Source organism: Enhydra lutris, unplaced genomic scaffold (assembly GCF_002288905.1).
Source record: "Enhydra lutris kenyoni isolate GAN:26980312 unplaced genomic scaffold, ASM228890v2 scaffoldscaffold21, whole genome shotgun sequence".
In the NCBI taxonomy this organism is placed as follows: domain Eukaryota; kingdom Metazoa; phylum Chordata; class Mammalia; order Carnivora; family Mustelidae; genus Enhydra; species Enhydra lutris.
The window spans coordinates 59,844,131-59,863,462 of NW_019154105.1; the positions used below are offsets into that span (position 1 = coordinate 59,844,131).

General features: G+C 43.5%; 1 protein-coding gene across 1 annotated transcript in view; it reads left to right on the forward strand.

Annotated features, from left to right (window-relative positions):
* Positions 1-6,415, forward strand: part of LOC111148900 (biorientation of chromosomes in cell division 1 like 1) — a 54,454-nt gene extending 48,039 nt beyond the window's left edge. Inside the window, exon 26 of the mRNA XM_022505676.1 lies at positions 5,037-6,415. Coding sequence (XP_022361384.1) covers positions 5,037-5,154 — 118 coding nt within the window. The 3' untranslated portion in view covers positions 5,155-6,415. The remainder of the gene's footprint in view (positions 1-5,036) is intronic.
* Positions 6,416-19,332: the final 12,917 nt, after the last annotated feature.

The following is a 19,332-nucleotide window of genomic DNA, read 5'->3' on the forward strand; positions in this document are numbered from 1 at the left end:
AGCAGCTTTGCCTTTCATGTGATTCTCTTTTCATTGACTCACTCGTGCCACAGTGTAAGCCATTTCCTTTCGTTTTATCTTAAGCAGAGAGCACATGCTCTTAGCCCTTGGACACTGCAGTTCTTCTTGGAGAAACCCGCCTTGCATCTTAAACGATTGTTGAGGATCACACCAGGCTTTGCCAGGTTCAAAGTGCCTGTTCGGTGAAACCCATTCAGTTCCTGTACAGATATTTATTGAGCCTCAGTAGCTATCTCAGATACTATTCTGGGCCCGTGGGTGAAAGCAGGTCCTGTGTATACAGAACAGTCCCTACATGTAGCACGCCCGGGTCAAGTGCAAGAGAAAAGGCAGGCATACCCATCACCATCCTAGGATGCTTGGAATTCTGCAGTGCTGTGGAATAGGTTGACATGTGAAATTGCCCATGTGCAACCATGTCTTACTAACATAAATTAATTTCATGTTTCCCAAAGTTTATTCTGCCAAACCGCAGTATGACCAGAAGCCCCTGGAAAAAAGGTGCCCTGGTCAAATGAGTTTCAGGAATGCTGGTGAATTCCTTTTCCTTCTTAAGTCACAGCGCACATTAAAATATTAAGAGCCTGGCATAGTCCTAAAAGAAAGAAACCTGTTAAACTTTGAACAAATATTATTTGCCAATTATACCCCAGCCGGTACCCATTAACATCAGTGTTCTTTTCCCACTGCACATTTTGAGACACGTTGCATCCGTTTACTGTTTATCAATCTACTAAAGCAAAAATATTTTCCATTTCCAAGGTGATTCAGTAGTTGTTGATTTGGTATCATCTTTTGTCATTTCATTAGCCATCATTAATCAAAAAGTTCAGGGACATTTATTTCATGAGTATCACTTACTATATCTGTCACCGAAGTGTAACAGTAATAATGTCTGTGTTTATATAGAGACTTAAAATCAGCCTATTTCTGTTCACTTCATACTTGCATATTAATAGCCATTCATGCCATGGTTTGATTTCTCAAAAGAGTCAGATTTTAGAGCCACAAGACTTTAAGAGCTCCCACAGCTGAAGGTAAGGTGGGGTCCCATATTTGTTTTTAGATGGAACAACTCAAATAAACGGAAGAGATAGAAGCAAGTTTCCTGCTGATGGGAGAGGCTGGGGGTGCTGGAGCACACCCCCCCAGCACCACCACTCCTTAAACACCCACACAGAGATCACCCAGGACAGCAGGGCCCCACTTCAGATAGTTTCGTAAGCCACAAGTAGTGGTGAGGTTGCCCTTTTAAACTTCGTTCTTTGAAAACAAATCTTATTTGACCTGTGATTCTGTAAACACCTAGACTGTCAGTACTCCTCCTTAACGGACCTTGAGAACTTTTGATTTACAAATGGATCCTTTTCTCTTTGTTTAGATTCGTCAGCATCAGTTTCGGTTCCTGGGCTCTGGCATCTTCCTCATTGCAGATTCTTAGGGTTGGCTGGGGTCTTTATGGGTTACTGCCTCACTGTCTGCACCAGCAGCTCCTCTGCAAAGGTCTTTCTGCTTGCAGGTTCCTTGGGGACAGGGAAGCCTCCTTCTCCTCAGCTTTCTCTTCCTTGTGTCCAGTAGAAGTCGGCCTCCCTGAGGCATCTGCTCTTGTTCTAGTTCTGCTCTTGGGGCTTCTCTGCAGCATTTCCCTGAGCATTGGAGGGCAGCTTCCAGGTCTTCTGTTTCGATCCCCCTCCTCACTCCTGTTTGTTCCAGAATTTATCTGCTCTCCTCTGTAAGGAAGCACAGGTTCTGCACAGAGTGTGGGCTGATGAACTCAGAAGAGGGTTGCCCCACCTTATCCTGGGGTACCTGCTTCCACATGCACCCAGTCTCTGTTCCCTTGCTGGACCTGCACACTGGCTCAGCAAGTCCTTTCTCTTACAGTTTCATTGGCAAGCCTGCTCTTCCATCCCCTAGTCCTTGTGCAGTTGCCTGCCTGGACCAGTTGCAGGGTCTGACCAGCTGGCCTTGTGAATTGTACTGTTTTTTACTATCCTGGCCCTAGTGAGCACTTGAGGAATTGTCATCTTGTCCACCAGTGTATTGTTTATTATCATGGAGTCGTCTTTCTCTAAAATCATGACAAAATACCCTGCACAGTAAAAGCAAAGACACCATCATGCAGGCAGTTAGTTGTGGATGACATCAGACCTACTTTTTACCAACAGTCCAGAAAACCAACCATTTTCTGCTTTTTTTGTCCCCATTCTCTGACTCACCCATGAGGAGCGTCGTCCTTTCTGAAGTGGCCCTGGGCCTGGCGTGTTCAGTATACCGCTGCCCGGTGTTTTTATCATCTGTTTCAGAAGGCATCATAGCAAGCCATCAGCACGTGCAGCATCCACGTTTGGCAGCCCAGAAACCATTTCTGCTAGAAATCGCCAAATATTAGCAAAAGAGAAGTTATCTACCCGCGAAAAAGTTAGTAAATCTCCCCCATTAGGAAGGTAAGTCCCTGCTTACACTTGAAGTCAACTTTAATCCCCAGAGACTATTTTTGGTATGGTAATGTTTCCTTCCCAAATTCCTTTAAGATTTTTCTCTTGCCACATAACTGTCTTGGGATCATTGGTTTCCCAAATGGAAACCCACTCCAGAAGGCATTGGGGCCGCAGAAGGAATCTCAGGCCTCGTTTCACGCCCTCCTCCACAGACTTGCCCTTGAGCTTTGTGAGCCTTACACACAGACTCCTGTCCACCAGGACCAGAGGTGAGGCGTGTTTCTTCCCGAGTGTCCCGGGTCCAAGTACTTGGCTAAAGCGGCACAGCATGGCCAGTTGCGTCACAGCCCAGAATCGTTTCTGTTTTAGCCAGCATGTTAGAGAAGCAGTGGGGTAAACAGAGTAAAACAGCCACTTCCAGCTCAGCCCCTGGCTGGCTCCCACCATCTACAGCCTCGTTCATCCTACCACTTCCCACAGGCTGCGCCCAGCCCTCCTTTGTGGCCTTGGCTTGTGCTGATTCTTGAGTGCCCTTGCCCCAGCTGCCAGCAGGCCAGGCACTGCCATCCTTCCCACTCCCTCTTTAGGAGGCCCCTGCTGCTTTAGTTCCTCTCTGTCCTTCCCGCAGCACTACCAGCCTGCTGTGCACAGGATGGTGGTGTATGCCATCTCTGAACTCTAAGCTTCTTTCTTGAGATGTGAGTCTTGTCTTATTTTCTGTACATTATAGCATCGACAGAGCTAAAAGACTCTTCACAGTGTACCAAAACTGTCATGATCTTCCTAGCATATGGGTAATGTAGTATGTGTTATCAGCCCCATGTTCTAGAAAGGGAAGCACAGTAAAGTGCCAGGCATCTTTCATACGCATTCTCCCACTTAATCCTCATTAAGTGAAATGTCATATTTATCCTTATTTTATAAGTGAGGGAAGGAATCTCAGGAAGGTCTGGTCCATATTTCTCAAAATGGAATTGCAGACCAGTTGGGGAAACTCAGTGCTAAGATTCTGATTCTGTAGGTCTGGGTAGGGCCTGAGAGTCTGCATTTCTAGTAGCTCCCAGGTGATGCTGGTGCCGTTGGTCACAGACCACACGTAGGGTGCAGGAAAGGGCTTGGGTGACCCCCCTGAGCTCAAACAGCCCGGAGGACGCACCCTGACCCCGAGCTGCTGTCCCCTGCTACATGGAATCTTGCACAGCACTGGCATGCCCACTGCTCTCCAGCCCTTCTCGGTACATGCATGTATGTTGAAACTGTATCCTATGCAGCACCGAGCGACTCGGTTCGAGTTTACTCACTTGTGCCGTCAGAACAGTAAGAAGACCTGTCTTATCAGTGCAGCTCCATCAGTCCATCTCTTGCGGTCTGGGTTTTCCAGGCCTTTTCCTTCATGGATAGAACTATGGCTGCTTGCTGATATGTGCCTTTGTGCAACATACTGGGGAGAGAAAAAGGAGTAATACCCAGCAGTGGCCCTGGAAAAGGATCCTAGCAGGGACATTCGTCCATGACTTGGAAGCTTTTTTGGCACCACTCACACTAAAACTCTGTTTCGCAGTACACTTGCAGAATGCTCACATTCTGCCTCTATCACTGCAACAAAACTTGCATATTGTTCAAAATAATGACTATAGCCTACAGCTGGCAAAAGCCAGCAGGTAATTGACAGTGGTAAGCACTCTGTTGAAGACACAAAGTGCTGTGGATATCCAGAGAACATCTTACTCTCTGGTGAGGAAGGCTTGGAGGGCTTGCTTTTGAACTGGGACTTAAAGACAAGGATGTCTGCTAGATGGGAGGTATGGGGTGATCTCTAAAAACTCACATGCCAAAGCATGAAAATGTGAAAGAATGTCCTGTGTTTGGGAATGGCCATATTTTGGCAGGACTGTAGCCCAGGGTGGTGCAGAAGCCAGGGCAAATTATAAAGGACTTCGTGAATTCTCGGGATGACTGATCCAGAGGGCATCAGATAATCAAGAGGAATATACGTATAAAAGATAAACAGGACAGTGACTTGATTCATTGGGGTTTCTGACAGATAATTCTGGCAGATGGGAGAGCAGGGATAGGCTGGTGGCAGGGAGATTGGCCAGAATGCTGCTCTGAAATTCCCGTGCCTTTTCTAACATTGCCGGCTCTCCTCCGTAACACTGTCCCATGAGACATGATCAGGCACCACTCAGACATAGTCCACAGTCCTCTATTCCCACTGGTCGCCTCAACTTGGGACAGCATGTGGAGGACTGACTGGCTGTTGATTGTTTTGTAGATAAAAGAACTAGGACCCAGAGAAGAAGGTAGATTTGACACAGGCCGGCACCGGGAGTGTGACCAAGCTGGAACAGGAGCACAGGCCTCCAAGCTCCTCTCGGGCCATTTGGGTGTGAGCTGGTCAGCAGATGACCAGTTAGCATTGTTCTTCTATAGTCTCCTCTTCTATATAAATGTGACCCGGGTTTTCCCTTCCTGGCTCTCAAGTCAAAAACTTTCCCTGTTTTAAAGAATTCCCAAATTATTGAAGCCACTCCTTTCAGCTCTTACCACTATCTTGATTTTGGTTTACTACAGATCGAAGGCCCAGCTCTCCCCTTCTAGCAAGCGCAAGAGGGAAGCCAGCCCCCCCGGAGCCCGAACCAGAGGCCAGCAGAGGGTGGAAGAAGCCCCCTCGAAGAAAGCCAAGCGGTAATCCTGGCCTCTGCTGCCCCTGGCTTGTTGGGGACACAGCCAAGAGAAGAGAATCAAGCCTTGGGGCCACAGCTTTTTTTTTTTTTAACCAGGGAAAGGACATGCATGTGCTCTAAGTTCCTAGGTGCAAGCTTTTTCTCCTTCTGTTTTAAACAGCTTTATAAACTATTGTTCATAGAAGATATTATGTACATTTATTTCAGATAAAGGAAAATAAGTTTACTTTGTATCTGAACTCAAAACAAAGTAGTTGTATATTTTAACATTTGAAATTGGGATTTCCCGATGTGACACATCACTAATGCAAACCCTTCCAGCCCATCATACACCAGGCTGCCTACTGGTAATCTGTGTACAGTATATAAACATGTAAAAATAGGTTGTATTTTACTCTATGTATGATGCTAATCAATGAACACTTTATTTATTTTACAGAGAAAACTTATCTGTGAACTTTACTATATATCTGTTTATTTTATTTTATTATTTTTTTTTTTATTAAAAAAAGGGGGGGGTTTTAAATGCTATGCAGTCATTAGTAGAAATGTTTTAGGATGCTGCCTGCCTAGTAACTCTCTGAATATGATCTGGCAGGAAATACAGAATCTTCTCGCATGTATCCAAGTGAAGTAGTTTAGCTCAAGAAAGGGTCTGCATTGCTTCTCTGTTCACAGTTGTGACTGTTTTTAAGAATGTAACTTGTTTTTAGATTATGCTCACATCTGTGACTTTACTTCCAGCCCCACTGGTGTGAGAGGTTCTGGTTCAGGTAAAGTTACATCCTGTCACCTGCAGCAAACATGCCTCTATCGTTGTTCATTCTTCCCCTCTGTGCTTTTCTGAGGCTTCTGCCCATTCTCTTTCCATATTGTCCTTTTCAGTGAAGGGAAATGCATCGAGATTAGGTCACTCATGTCTATCAAGCTTCTGGATTTTATGTTGTTTTATATGCAGTTATTTCAAGATAGAAACTGGCTTTATTGCCAGATTCTTTTTTAGACATGTTTTAACTCCCATATGAACAAACTGTCCAACTTAAGTTTTTCATAAAATTAAATTTTTCTTAAGATCAAATTTATCTCTAGCAATGATGTGATGAGTTGCCAAATAATTGAGATTATTTTAAAATGTTTTGTTCATATTGTTTTATAATTAAAATTTACATTCAGTGTGTGTGAATTTTTTTTGACTCTTAATGTAAGGTGGATATTTCTGTCATTTTACATGGTTTCTTACAAGATTTTATATATAAATTATAAAATGTTTCCAAAACTTGAGTGGTAAGAATTTTTTTTCTATATTTTAAATTTTCTCCCTGTGGAAACCATTTCTTCTCTCCAAATACTTGGTCTTAGGTATATTGTTCCATTTTCACATTCAAGTATGAGTCCATGATGGCCTCCTGGTAAAACTGAATGTTGGATCTGGAAGGGACCTTGGAGACAAGGAACAAGATGAATTTAACCAAAGCCCAAAAAGCTAAAGGATTTTTCTTAAAGTTGGTCAGGAGAAGCCAGAGTAGGTCCCCAACAGGTTCCCAGGCTCCAAAGTCCTTGACCAACAATCTCTCTGCCCTGTGAGTGTCAGGTTGGTTACACACCTGAAGATGTGTTCTCAGTGTGTTCAGTTTAGTCATGCCTGCTCTGAGCATACAGGGACCAAATAGTTGGGTTGTGAAGATATGTTACCTCTTAAAGTTGGAACTAAATATTGACACTGGAATAATGAATTTTCTGGTGGGAACTCAACTAGACCATTTCGCTTCCAGTTGTTCTGAAACCCAGGTAGGAAAGAGATACCATCCTAGGGGGCACTAGAACTGCTGCAGTTCCTGGTCATCATGATAACTCGGTCCTGCTAGTATTTAGTAGAAGGAAGGTCAGGAAGGCTACACCTTCTACAGTGCACTAGACAGTCTTTGCCTCCATAGAAACATCTATGCCAAATGCCCATAGCTTCCCCCTGCAGACACACTGAGAAACACTCCAGACCATTGCCATACTTGCCACTGCCTGGTCTCGGCTCACTGCTCCCCCATAAACAACCTGAATGCAAGGGGGAAAGCAGATGTGCTGTTGTTCGGGTTGTTTATGGGAGAGCAGTGAGCCGAGACCAGGCAGTGGCAAGTATGGCAATGGTCTGGAGTGTTTCTCAGTGTGTCTGCAGGGGGAAGCTATGGGCATTTGGCATAGATGTTTCTATGGAGGCAAAGACTGTCTAGTGCACTGTAGAAGGTGTAGCCTTCCCGACCTTTCTTCTGAGAAAAAAACAGGGTTTTGGAGGGGAGGGAGGTGGGGGTTAGGTGAGCCTGGTGGTGTGTATTAAGGAGGGCATGTATTGAATGGAGCACTGGGTGTGGTGCATAAACAATGAATCTTGGCACACTGAAAAAATTTAAAAAAAAAGTGATGGGACTAATTCCTCCAGCTGAAGCTGGTAGCCCACAGGCACAGTCCTTCCCTCCCTACCTCAGGCCTCTCAGCATTACGACCCTTGGCCACCACTGCCACCACACCACCTAGACTTGCTAACTATGGCTTGTCTTAAGCACTCCAACTAGAAATGGCCATCATGTGACATTCCTCTACCTGACAAGATCTCACACTCAGAACGGTTGGTGGCAAAGTTGAGACTAAACTCTTCTAATGCTCAGGTCAGGGTTCTTTGTGTGAGACCCCATGAGAGGGGGCACTGATGCACCTCGAGAGCAGGCCCACCAGCTTAAAGACCATCATCTAGTGGAGATTTACCCCAGACATGCCTTGCAACTTAAAAACCTAACCAATTTGAGATTGGGGGGTTGGTAAGTCGAATTTGGAAATACTGAATAGGTTTGCTTTCTGTAATTTTATTTTCATGTCTTTTATTCACCCTATGTGCAAGAGCACTTCACCACATTTCCCAAAATTACTACTTACCTATCATTCTATGATTGAGTCAAGAACAAAGCAGTTTTCATTATTCATGGACAGATGCTTCTCACAGGGGAAGGAAATGGTTCTAGAGCCTCCATCTTCTGACTGATGAGCTCCTGTGTCATGCCCAGCACAGGGATGCAAGTCTCGAGGGGTGACAGCCCCATGAAGCAGGCAGCTGTGCTGCACTGGGATTGGTGTCCAGTCACGGGGCATGCTGGGGGAAGAAAATCTTCCTGAGGGAAGCCGATGAAGGACTAACTCCTGACAGATGAGGAAGACTGGGTTTTTGGTTTGGTTTGGTTTTAAAGTATAAAATAGAGTTTTAAGCAAGGTTAGAACCTAGAGATGAGGACATTTTGGAAACTGAGGATCAGAGAGAACTAGAGGTACTGACATGGGTTACTTTTACCACCAAGTCAACCTTCCAGAAACTTCTGGAGAAAATCCATACAGATAATCACTATATAGCTCTACGTCACACAAAATACTAGTCCCAAGAGCTACTCCTCACACTGCAGCCCTTCTGCGATATTCATGGGACACATTAGTAGTACACATAAATTTCCAAGAAATCAGGTTAACTTTTTCCATCCTTACTAAACCTAAAACCCGTTTCCTCACCCCATTTGTGCACACACAAACTTAACATCCATGGACATTGGTGATACACAAAACTTTGAAAACTACAATCAGTTGTGAACAGCCCTGTAAAGGTGTATCAGACCCCCTACTTTACAGTTGGGGGAGTGAAGCCAAGAGATTCTAGAACTCACTGTTGAGAACATACGCATTATACACTGCTAGGACTGGAACCGAGATGCTGTGAGTCTCGTCAGAGCTCTCTCCACAGAGCAGCTTTGCCAGTGCCTGCCACAGCAGGATCTGTGTGACCTGTGGGCGCACGTCAGCTACAATTTTGTCACGTTCTCTTAGTTGTATGCTTGACTTTTTTTTTTTTTTAACAAATTATATGAAATCTGAATGTTGCTCAATAATGGTATTTTTGTTCTCAAAGTAATGTCCTAGTCATAGGGAAAAAAGAAAAACAACAACAACCATAGGCAACGATGAAAAAAAATCACTTTTATAAACTCACAAGTCAGATGTATTATTTCTTTGATAGCCAATTCCTCCAGACTTTTCTATTTAATTAAGTCCAGAACTCATATACTGTATTTCATCTCATCTAAGATGCTGTTGACAGTACACTTTATATACTCCTAAGGGGAAAAAAAAACTAAAAGTGTGACACAAAAATTAATCACAGTCTCACCAGTTGCGTGAATCCATCATATCCACTTGCTGTTGCTTTGAAATGTCTTTCCTCTATTCCAGGGGATTTGATGATTCCTCTCACCGTTAGCTGTTTGACTGGGAATGCACTGGATAATACCTTTGCGCATATATCAGGAACAAAATGCAACAGCCTCACTACCCTGGAATATCTTCCTTTCTTAGGTCTCAGAAGATCCTTGGTTGTTACATTGCAAGAAAAGATGAGATCACAAGTATCTCTTCAACACTGAGTATTGGCCTCCCTGATACAGAATGTATTTGTTGTTGCCAGTTTCCTGTGTACACAGTACCCCTGGTTTGTTGCCAAATTATAATGAAATCTATTTAAAGACATTTTAAGTGGTATTTAAAATCAAAGCGCATAGAATCAATGATGCACATAATTGACAGTAATATCAATAGTTAGAAACAGGAACACATGACAATGGTGATTATAGCCTAAGTGCTGCTTGTTCAGTAGCAATTTTAAGATACTTTCTAATTTCATGGGTGTTAAACTGTGGAAAGAAAAAGTGTGCATTTGAATTAATGAAATATGTAGATACTTCTTTTATACAAAAAAAAAGTGGGATTTTTACCTATCTACCTTTTTATACCCTTTTAAAAATATTATACAACTTTATGTAATATTTTTTAAATGATTTTAACTTTAAAATTTTAAAATTTTGATTTTTAAAAAAATTTTTAAATAGTATACAACTATATGGAATATTTCTTATAATCAAAAGGATAGAGAGCTTTTATATATATACATATACATATGTATATATACAAGTAGATAATAAAAATATTGTATATCTAATATGTATATATAAGCATAGATATATCATGTGTATATGCACACGATATAAGATTATATATATATATAATGTATATATGTATATATAATATATGTATGACATATTATATAAACAACTGGTTTTTTTAAATCCCATTTACCTACCCTTCAGCTTGAGACAGAATAATAGCAACATCTTGGAAGCTTCCACATGTCCCCAAGGTTACCAACACTTTAAATACAAGTTTATCATTTTAACTACATATGTATACAACCCTACCCATTTTAAGTTGTGAATGTTTATACACCTTACATAAATAGAATCATATTTTAAAGATTATTTGAGATCTGCTTTTTCCTTTTATACTGTGTTTTGGAATTCATCTCTGGTAATGGGTATAGCTCAGATTAGTGCATGTTCACTACTGTCTAGTATTCCACTGAAAGCCAGCGTTGCAACATACTAAAGCCATTTCATTGCCTGGTCCTGGTCTTTGGGCTGTTCCCGGGTAAAGAGTGGTGCTGTTAGTATTCTATGAATATGTTGTGGGCAGACCTTAATATCATTGTACATACAAAAAATTCTATCTGTAGGCACACTGAAATAAGCAGAAGACAAGGCTGGTTGCTGCCGGAGGAGACCATAAGCCTGTGAACCAGAGGACCAGGTCAGCCATCCACTCTGTAGGCTAGAAGATCAATATGTCCCTCTTATCCACACCAAGACATACCCAGCTTTCTGCTTCAGGGGTACAACTGCTGATGTCCAGGGTAAGCACGTTTTCAGCTTTGCAAGGTAATGTCAGAGGGTTTCCCAAACGTTTTAACCACCTTGTGCTCCCACCAGCTAGGAACTTCTCTCCCTTGACATTTGGTAAATTTAGGACTTCTTGATTTTTGCCTATTTGGGTTTTTTATTTGCACAGGTTTCAAGAAGATCGAATATCTTTTCATGTATTTATTTTCCATCTTATTTCCTCTTCTGTGAAATGCCTGTTCCTGGCTTTTGTTCATTTTCCCATTTGGCTCTTTATGTTTTTCTTATTGATTTGTGAGAGTTCTTTATATATTCTTATATAAAGATATAAATATAGCGGTGCCCGGGAGGTGCAGTTAGTTAAGCATCTGACTCTTGGTTTTGGCTGGGGTCTGATCTCAGGGTTGTGAGATCGAGCCCCATGCCAGCCTCAGTGCTCAGCCTCTGTGGGTTTCCCTTTCCCTCTTGCTCTGCCCCTCTCCCTTCTGAATAAATAAGTAAATCTTTACAAAAAGATATAAATATATATCTCTAGGATTTGGGGCAATAACCTTTGTGTATATGTGTCATAAATACCATGCCCTCAAACACGCACACACACCACACACCACACACATGAAACACCACACACATACCACATACACACACCACACACATGCACACACACCATACACCACATGTACACACATACATGCACACACCACACATACACACTGCATACATGCGCGCCACACATACACACACACCATATATGCACGCAGCACACACACATACATGCACCACACACATACACACACTGCATACCACACACGTGCACACACATATACACACCGCACATACACACCACACACATGCACACACATACCACACATGCACACACATACCACACATGCACATACACACCACACATGCACACCACATGCACACCCCACACACATGCACACAATACACATATTATGTGGTTTATCTTTCACTTTCTTTGTCGTACTTTTCGTGAACAGTTTTTAATTTGAATGTGATTGAATATAAATTTCATTTTGTAGTTAGCTCTTGCATCTTAATAGATATTCTACAAGTTTTGATGTTTCGCCTCTCACATTTAGGGTATGGAGAGGAAAGCAAGGGCTGTATTAGCGTGAGACCCAGGCAAGCCAAGTATATGGAGAAATCCAGCCAAGTTCTCCCAGCCCAAAGCCAGAAGGCCTCTTGCTGAAAACAGCTCCCCACCTACTGTCTCTTGGGTCACGCTCCTCCAGTGTCAACTAGCCTCCCCCTCATCTGGGATCCTCTACCCACTGCCCCAAGGATGCCCTTCACTGATCTCTTGGATCCCCTAGGCCTGTATCATACATCTTCAGCTGTTGTTTCCTCCCCTATTTCGATGAAGCAAGAGTAGCATTCTGAGAAATGGCCTCTGTAATAACATGAAGGACCAACTGTCAAATCAGACTCATCTGTATCAGAGCTCTTACCCAGCATCACGTGTTACTAATTAAGTCAAGGACACGCGTAGTTGCTGGGCACAAAGGAAGCTGGGCACAAAGGTCTGGGCCAGGTCCCTCAGTCCCTTCTCAGCAGGACACCCATGTGCCCTTATGAGTGCAGGTCTCTGAAAACCCCCTGCAGCTCTGTTATTTACAGGGAAGGAAGATGTTTCAATCATGCAACAGCCCTCCTCAGATGATTACGTGGCTTGTGTGACCTTTTCAGGGAGCTATGCCCATAAATCACAGATTCCAAGCGGGGATTGTTTGTTTGTTCTGTTGTTGCTATAAGCAACCCTGGAGGGACCAGGTACATCCTGCCAAAAGCATTCCCTATCAAGTCTCCCACAGCAAGCACCATCACTTGTCCGCCTGGGGCCCTTCGTTAGCAGATTTTTAAGAACTTCCAGCTCCAGGTCACCTTATTTCTTTCTCAGGGCATCTCTCAGTATCGGATAAAGACCTGATGTTATTCATGTTCTTCCTATGACATTATAGCAAATCATTTGAGGCCTGTTTCATCCTGGTTCAGTCAGCTATGAGAAAACACATCAGTTACTGTAATGAATAACTCAATCTAGGGAACTGGCTTTGATTCACAAGCACCAGAGTGACACAGATGGAAAACAGAGTAACATCAGACAGCCACCATCACCACTGTGTGGCTTGGGAAGCACAAAGGCAAGGTCGTGACTGGCAGGAGACAGAAAGAGAAGAGTTCAGGGGCTCAGACTCAGAGGGGTGCTGCCCGTGGGGCACTGGCCCCCCCGACACAGAACAGGGAGACCCATTCCAAGCAAGTGGGGCAAACTGGAAACTGAAGTCAACTGTAACCCACCAGCTGCCACCACTGGGGTGAAGAAATGTTGCAGGAGTGGCACTAACAAAAGAGTGAGCCAACAGGAAGCAGCAAGCCCCCTCCCCAGCTTCAGCCTTTGTCTCTTTTTAGTGCCTCCAATGACAGACTACAGAGAGCCAGTGGGATAGGGAGGAAGCCGAGCTGCAGAGAGCTGGTTCCGAACCACCAAGCTGAGGAGTCCTCCTGGCTCAGAAGCTAAGAATTCATAGCTTAAGCATTATCAACAATAGCTGGGGATGCCTGGCTAGCTCAGTTGGTTAAGCATCTACCTTCAACTCAGGTCATGATCTCAGGGTCCTGGAATAGGACCCCACCTTGTGCTCCCTGCTCAGCAGGGATCTGCTTCTGCCTCTGCCCCTCTCCCCCACTCATGTTCTCTCTCTCTCTCTCTCAAATAGATAAATAAAATCTTTAAAAAAAAAAAAAAACGAAAAACAATAGTCAAACTATGAAAAAGGTCAAATGGCCATAGACAGATGAATGAATAAAGATGAGGCATCTGATGTACACAATGGACTATTACTCAGCCATCAAAAAGAAAGAAATCTTACCATATGCAATGACATGAACAGAACTACGGTGTATTATGCTAAAGGAAATAAGCCAATCAGAGAAAGACAAATAATACATGATCTCACTCATATGTGGAATTTAAGAAAGAAAACAGATGAACATATGAGGGGGCAGGAAGGAAGGATGGAAACAAACCATAAGAGACTCTTAACGATAGAGAATAAACTGTTGGGTTAATGGACATAGATGCCTGGGGGATGGGCTAGATGGGGGATGGGCATTAAGAGGGGCTCTTGTTATGATGAGCACTGGCTGCCACATGTAAATGATTAATCACTGAATTCTCCTCCAGAAACCAATATTGCACTGTATATTAACTAAGTAAAATTTAAATAAATAAATATTTTTTAAAAGCACAATAGCTTAATAATCGGCACATGCCACACTTCTGATACTCACCCCCTACGCCATGCATACATCCTGAAATTTCGGTACAGGAATGATAGGTGGCTTGTGCATTTCCCTCATTCTCTAGCAAGCTCAGCAATGCATTTAAGTCTGCAATCCAAGTGTGTATCACCTAGCATCTGGGTGTTTTGCTGCAGTAGGGCCTTGGTAAATTCCTACTATGGCATGCTTTCTAAAGTGGGGACTCCAAATACATGCTTCAAATCCTCTGCAGAAATCGTTGGTGTCCTCATTCACTCACTTTATATCTCCTGAAGGATCAGCCTCTCTGTGAGCTTCTAATAAATGTGTTCCTTATGACCACTAACAGAATCCATGCAATATTTTTTTTAATATCATCTTTTCAAAATGAGCTTATCATCAAAACGCGGACTTGTTTTTATTTGTGGAAACCAACCTGTCGGTCTTCACCAAGCCTTACTTGAAATAGTCAACATTTTTTTTCAACTGAAAGGAAGTACTCCACAAGAGCTTGCCTTTTCCTGTTTTGGCTCATGTGTCCCTGTTTACCCTCAAACATTGTTGTTCACTTCATCTCTGTCAGTTTCAAGTCCTCTGGTCCTTTTCCCAGAAAACACTACTAGAGTTTAAAAGGATACAGTTTGGGGGCGCCTGGGTGGCTCAGTGGGTTAAGCCGCTGCCTTCGGCTCGGGTCGTAATCTTGGGGTCCTGGGATCGAGTCCCACATCGGGCTCTCTGCTCGGCAGGAAGCCTGCTTCCCTCTCTCTCTCTGCCTGCCTCTCCGTCTACTTGTGATCTCTCTCTGTCAAATAAATAAATAACATCTTAAAAAAAAAAAAAAAAGGATATAGTTTGGCAGCGGAGGGCGCCTGGATGGCTCAGCTGGTTGAGCATGTGACTCTCGATTTTGGCTCAAGTCATGATCTCAGGGTCATGGGATCGAGCCCCACTTTGGGCTCCAAGCTGAGTAGGCAATCTGCCCGAGATCCTCTCTCTCCCTCTCCTGCCCCTCCTCTCTCTCTTTCTCTAAAATAAACCTTTAAAAAAATTAAAATTAAAGGATATAGCTGGTCATTTTGAGTTCTTAAAATTAAAAAAGTAAATCTAACCTTTAAGTGAAACACATGTCTCAATAAATGTGTCCACCCTCCCACCCCCAGAACACCACTTCCTTGAATCTGGACTGATTATAGAGCCACAGTTTGGGCAGGAGGTGCCTTTGCTTTTCTTTTTGTGTATTTCACTAAGAATCCTTTCTGAGCCTACAAGAGACACTTGTCTCCAGCCCAGTTCACCTGCGTTTGTGCAGGGATTTCTCCAAAGCCGCCTCGAGCGTCTTCCTTTGACAGTTCCCAGGACAGCTCGGTCCCATCTGTTCATCTGACTTTCCATTAAGTCTGCATGCTACCACGATCTTCTGTGTTCCCCTTCCTGTTTCTAGCCACACTTACTCAGACAGAATGACAGTTTGCTGTAATTCCTTAACATAAATCTCCCCAGCGAGCTTTCTCCCCTGCCCTACACCCCTTTCTCTGAAAGTGCAGCCTTCTGGCCCTTTCCCTTTCAAAGCCCAGTCCAAAATATCTCATAATGGAAATAAATATCTCTAAGTTAGGCTTCAAAGATGATTTAACAACAACAGAAGAAACTGAAATATGTTATTTGTGCTAAAAACCTAGGGGAACAGCTCTGTAACCGAAGATGATGGAGAACTCACACGTTTTACAGGGCAGGCCCCCTAATGCAGTGGTCGTGTTCTGCATGACCTTGAATAAGGCCACTTGGCCCCTCTGAGTCTCAGGTTCCACATCTGTAACTAAAAACTCTGATACCCACCCCACCGGTCTCCAGCATTGTGTGAGGATAAAATGAGACCATTCAGGCAATCGATATTTGCTAAGGGCCTATGAGGTGCCAGGCCCCTCCTGGGTATTGGAGATGCAACCATGAGTCATTTAAAACACCGTGTTTATGAGATCCTTCCATGCAGCTGCATGTGGGATTAGACTGCTGATTCTCATTGCTGCATAGGATCTTATTCTGGGACTGTATCAGACCAGATTTATCCATCTATTCTTCTTCTCCTTCTCCTTCTCCTTCACCTTCTCCTCTCCTTCTCCTCCTCCTCCTCCTCCTCCTCCTTCTTCTCCTTCTTCTTCTTCTTCTTCTTTTTTAGATTTTACTCTTTTATTTATTTGAGAGAAAGAGTGAATATGATCCAAGGGAGGAGCAGAGGGGGAGGGAGAAGGAGGGGTAAGAATCCCTAGCAGACTCTGCACTGAGCCTGGAGCCCAACGCAGGGCTCGATCTCATGACCCTGAGCTCATGCCCTGAGCCCAAACCAAGACTAGGACGCTTAATCGACTGAGGCACCCAGGTGCCCCATCCTTCTTACTCATAATGAGCATTTAAGTGATTTCCCGGTTTTTGGAAACTAGAAAACAGGGCTATGGACATACTGATATATATCTTTGGCAAACTTATGTACACATTTCTGTTGGGTTGGTTCCCTTTCAGTCTTTTTTGTTAGGTCAGAAAGTCTCCGGCTGGAGCTAGCATGTGGCAACATCTCTCCACCACATGACAAGCTGTCCCTATAACAGGGAGCCAAACTCGGGCCCCCATCTTTAGTATCCCGTTATATCTAGCTATTTTACTAACACTGTTTTATCGGCATCCAATATTTTTTCAGATTATATTTGGCAAGAGGTTCCTGATGCTCCATTTATTTTTATACTTATATGTAAATATATGTTATTTATACAAAGGTTCTTTTGAAAATAAACATCTTTCAAGTTTAAAAAAGTACATCACTTAAATAAAGGTGTTAAGTAACTAATGATTATAGGTGGTTTTGGATGGCAAAAAATGTGAAAATGGTGGGGCACCTGGGTGGCTCAGTTGTTAAGCATCTGCCTTTGACTCAGGTCATGATCCCAGGGTCCTGAGATTGAGTCCCATATAGGGCTCCTTGCTCTGTGGGGAGCCTGCTTCTCCCTCTCCTTCTGCTCCTGGTTGTGTTCCCTCTCTGTCTCTCCCTCTGTCGAATAAATAATTAAAATCTTTTTTTTAAAAATGTGAAAACATATCAAACGATGGTAATTTTGGAAAAGCTATTCTAAAAATAACCCACACTTTCTAATTAAATATCTTTGTTTATCATCATTGGGTGGCAACTTGCCCAGATGAGTCAGTTTAATTAAAGACAAAGTGTTCAGGTCAGGTGCCTCAGCAAATCATCCTAAACCACTGTTATTTTTTATTTTATTTTATTTATTTATTTGAAAGATAGAGATCACAAGTAGGCAGAGAGGCAGGCAGAAAGAGGCAGAAGCAAGCTCCCTGCTGAGCAGAGAGCCTGACACGGGGCTCGGGGCTCGATCCCAGGACCCTGAGATCATGACCTGAGCCAAAGGCAGAGGCTTAATCCACTGAGCCACCCAGGCTCCCCCAGATGAGTCATTTTAATTAAAGACAAAGTGTTCAGGTCAAGTGCCTCAGCAAATTATCCTAAACCACTGGGTTTCCTCATTTCCAGGAGGGAAAAAGTCACAACAGGTACAGGTGGGAGGGTCCCATCAGACTCAGAACGAAAGCAATATATGAGCTGAGCTCAGCATGTGGAGAACAGTATCTTTAAAAAAAAAAAATGTACATTTCCCTTCTTCCGTGTTCTTTTTCGGACTTTGTGGGTCAGTGGGATCTCCACAATAAGTTACAGGGCAGAAGGTAGGAGGTGGGAGAAATAGGAGCCAAGGTTGAAGGGGTTTCTTAGGAACATCACAGCATCACATGGCTGTGTTAGGAATTAGGGAAAGAAGGCAGGAGAGCACCCCTAGTTATCAAAGCTTCCACCCACCCTTGACCTCAGCATCACCAACAATCTGAGCACCTCTGAAATCTTGACTGTGTCCTCAGATCTATGGCCATGGCTCTTTCCAACTCATATCCCTGATACTCGGGCTCCAGCAAGTATCTTACTCTTCCAAGACTTCTAAGCCTAAATCTATCCTAAATCTATCCATCACCTTGCTCTCGTCATTATTTTTGCCCTGATCCAGCTTAGACTCCTTGGTTTCCTGATTATAAGCCCTCCCCTACAGACAGCCTGAAGCCCTGCCTGCTCTTGTTCTAAGTGGCCCCTTTATGCCCTAACCTCGGCAAATCCAACTGTCTACCGGTCTACACTGGGGTTGTTTTGTTTTGTTTTGTTTTGGGTTTTGGTGGGGGGGTGATCTTTTTGTTGGTGGTGGTTTTTTGTTTGTTTGTTTGTTGTTTGGCTTTTGGGTTTGTTTTGTTTTACCCAGAGCAGGGAAACATTGCTGGACAGAAGCACACATCCATGCTAACTGGTCACACTTCAAGTTCATGCATGTGGGGGCGCCTGCGTGGCTCAGTGGGTTAAGTCTCTGCCTTCCACTCAGGTCATGATCTCAGGGTCCTGGGATCGAGCCCCACATTGGGCTCTCTGCTCAGCAGGGAAACTCTTTCTCCCTCTCTCTCTGCCTGCCTCTCTGCCTACTTGTGATCTTTGTCAAATAAATAAATAAATAAAATCTTTAAAAAAAAAAAAATAAGTTCATGCATGTGAATCTCAAACAAGCTCTCAGTCCTGCTCGGCTCTTCTACCTTACCCTGGTATCTTCCTACCCCATTGTCCAAAGTGACTACTTTCCACTTCCTCACTGCCACCACCCAGTCCTCCCTGCCCCACTGTCCACACTCATCTTGCCCATTCTGGTTAAGAGAATGAAATCAAGTAATAAGCATTAAGCACTTGGGGCACCTGGGTGGCCCAGTCAGTTAAGCATCCAACTTTGGCTCAGATCATGATCTTGGGGTCTGGGGATCGAGCCCCACATGGGGCTCCTTGCTCAGTGGGGAGCCCGCTTCTCCCTCTCCTTCTGCAGTTCCACCTGCTTATGCTCTCTCTCACTCTCTCTGTCAAATAAATAAATAAATAAAATCTTTATTAAAAAAGCAAACAAACATAAATCACCTGAACAGTGCCTGGCTCATGTGCTCAGTAAATGCCAGCCACCATTATTATCACTTCACGACCTTGATAACACCTTCCAACATTCTATTTACCAGAGATCAGCCCTCTCATATTCTCAGGGGCTTCACTTCTGCAATTTTCTCTTT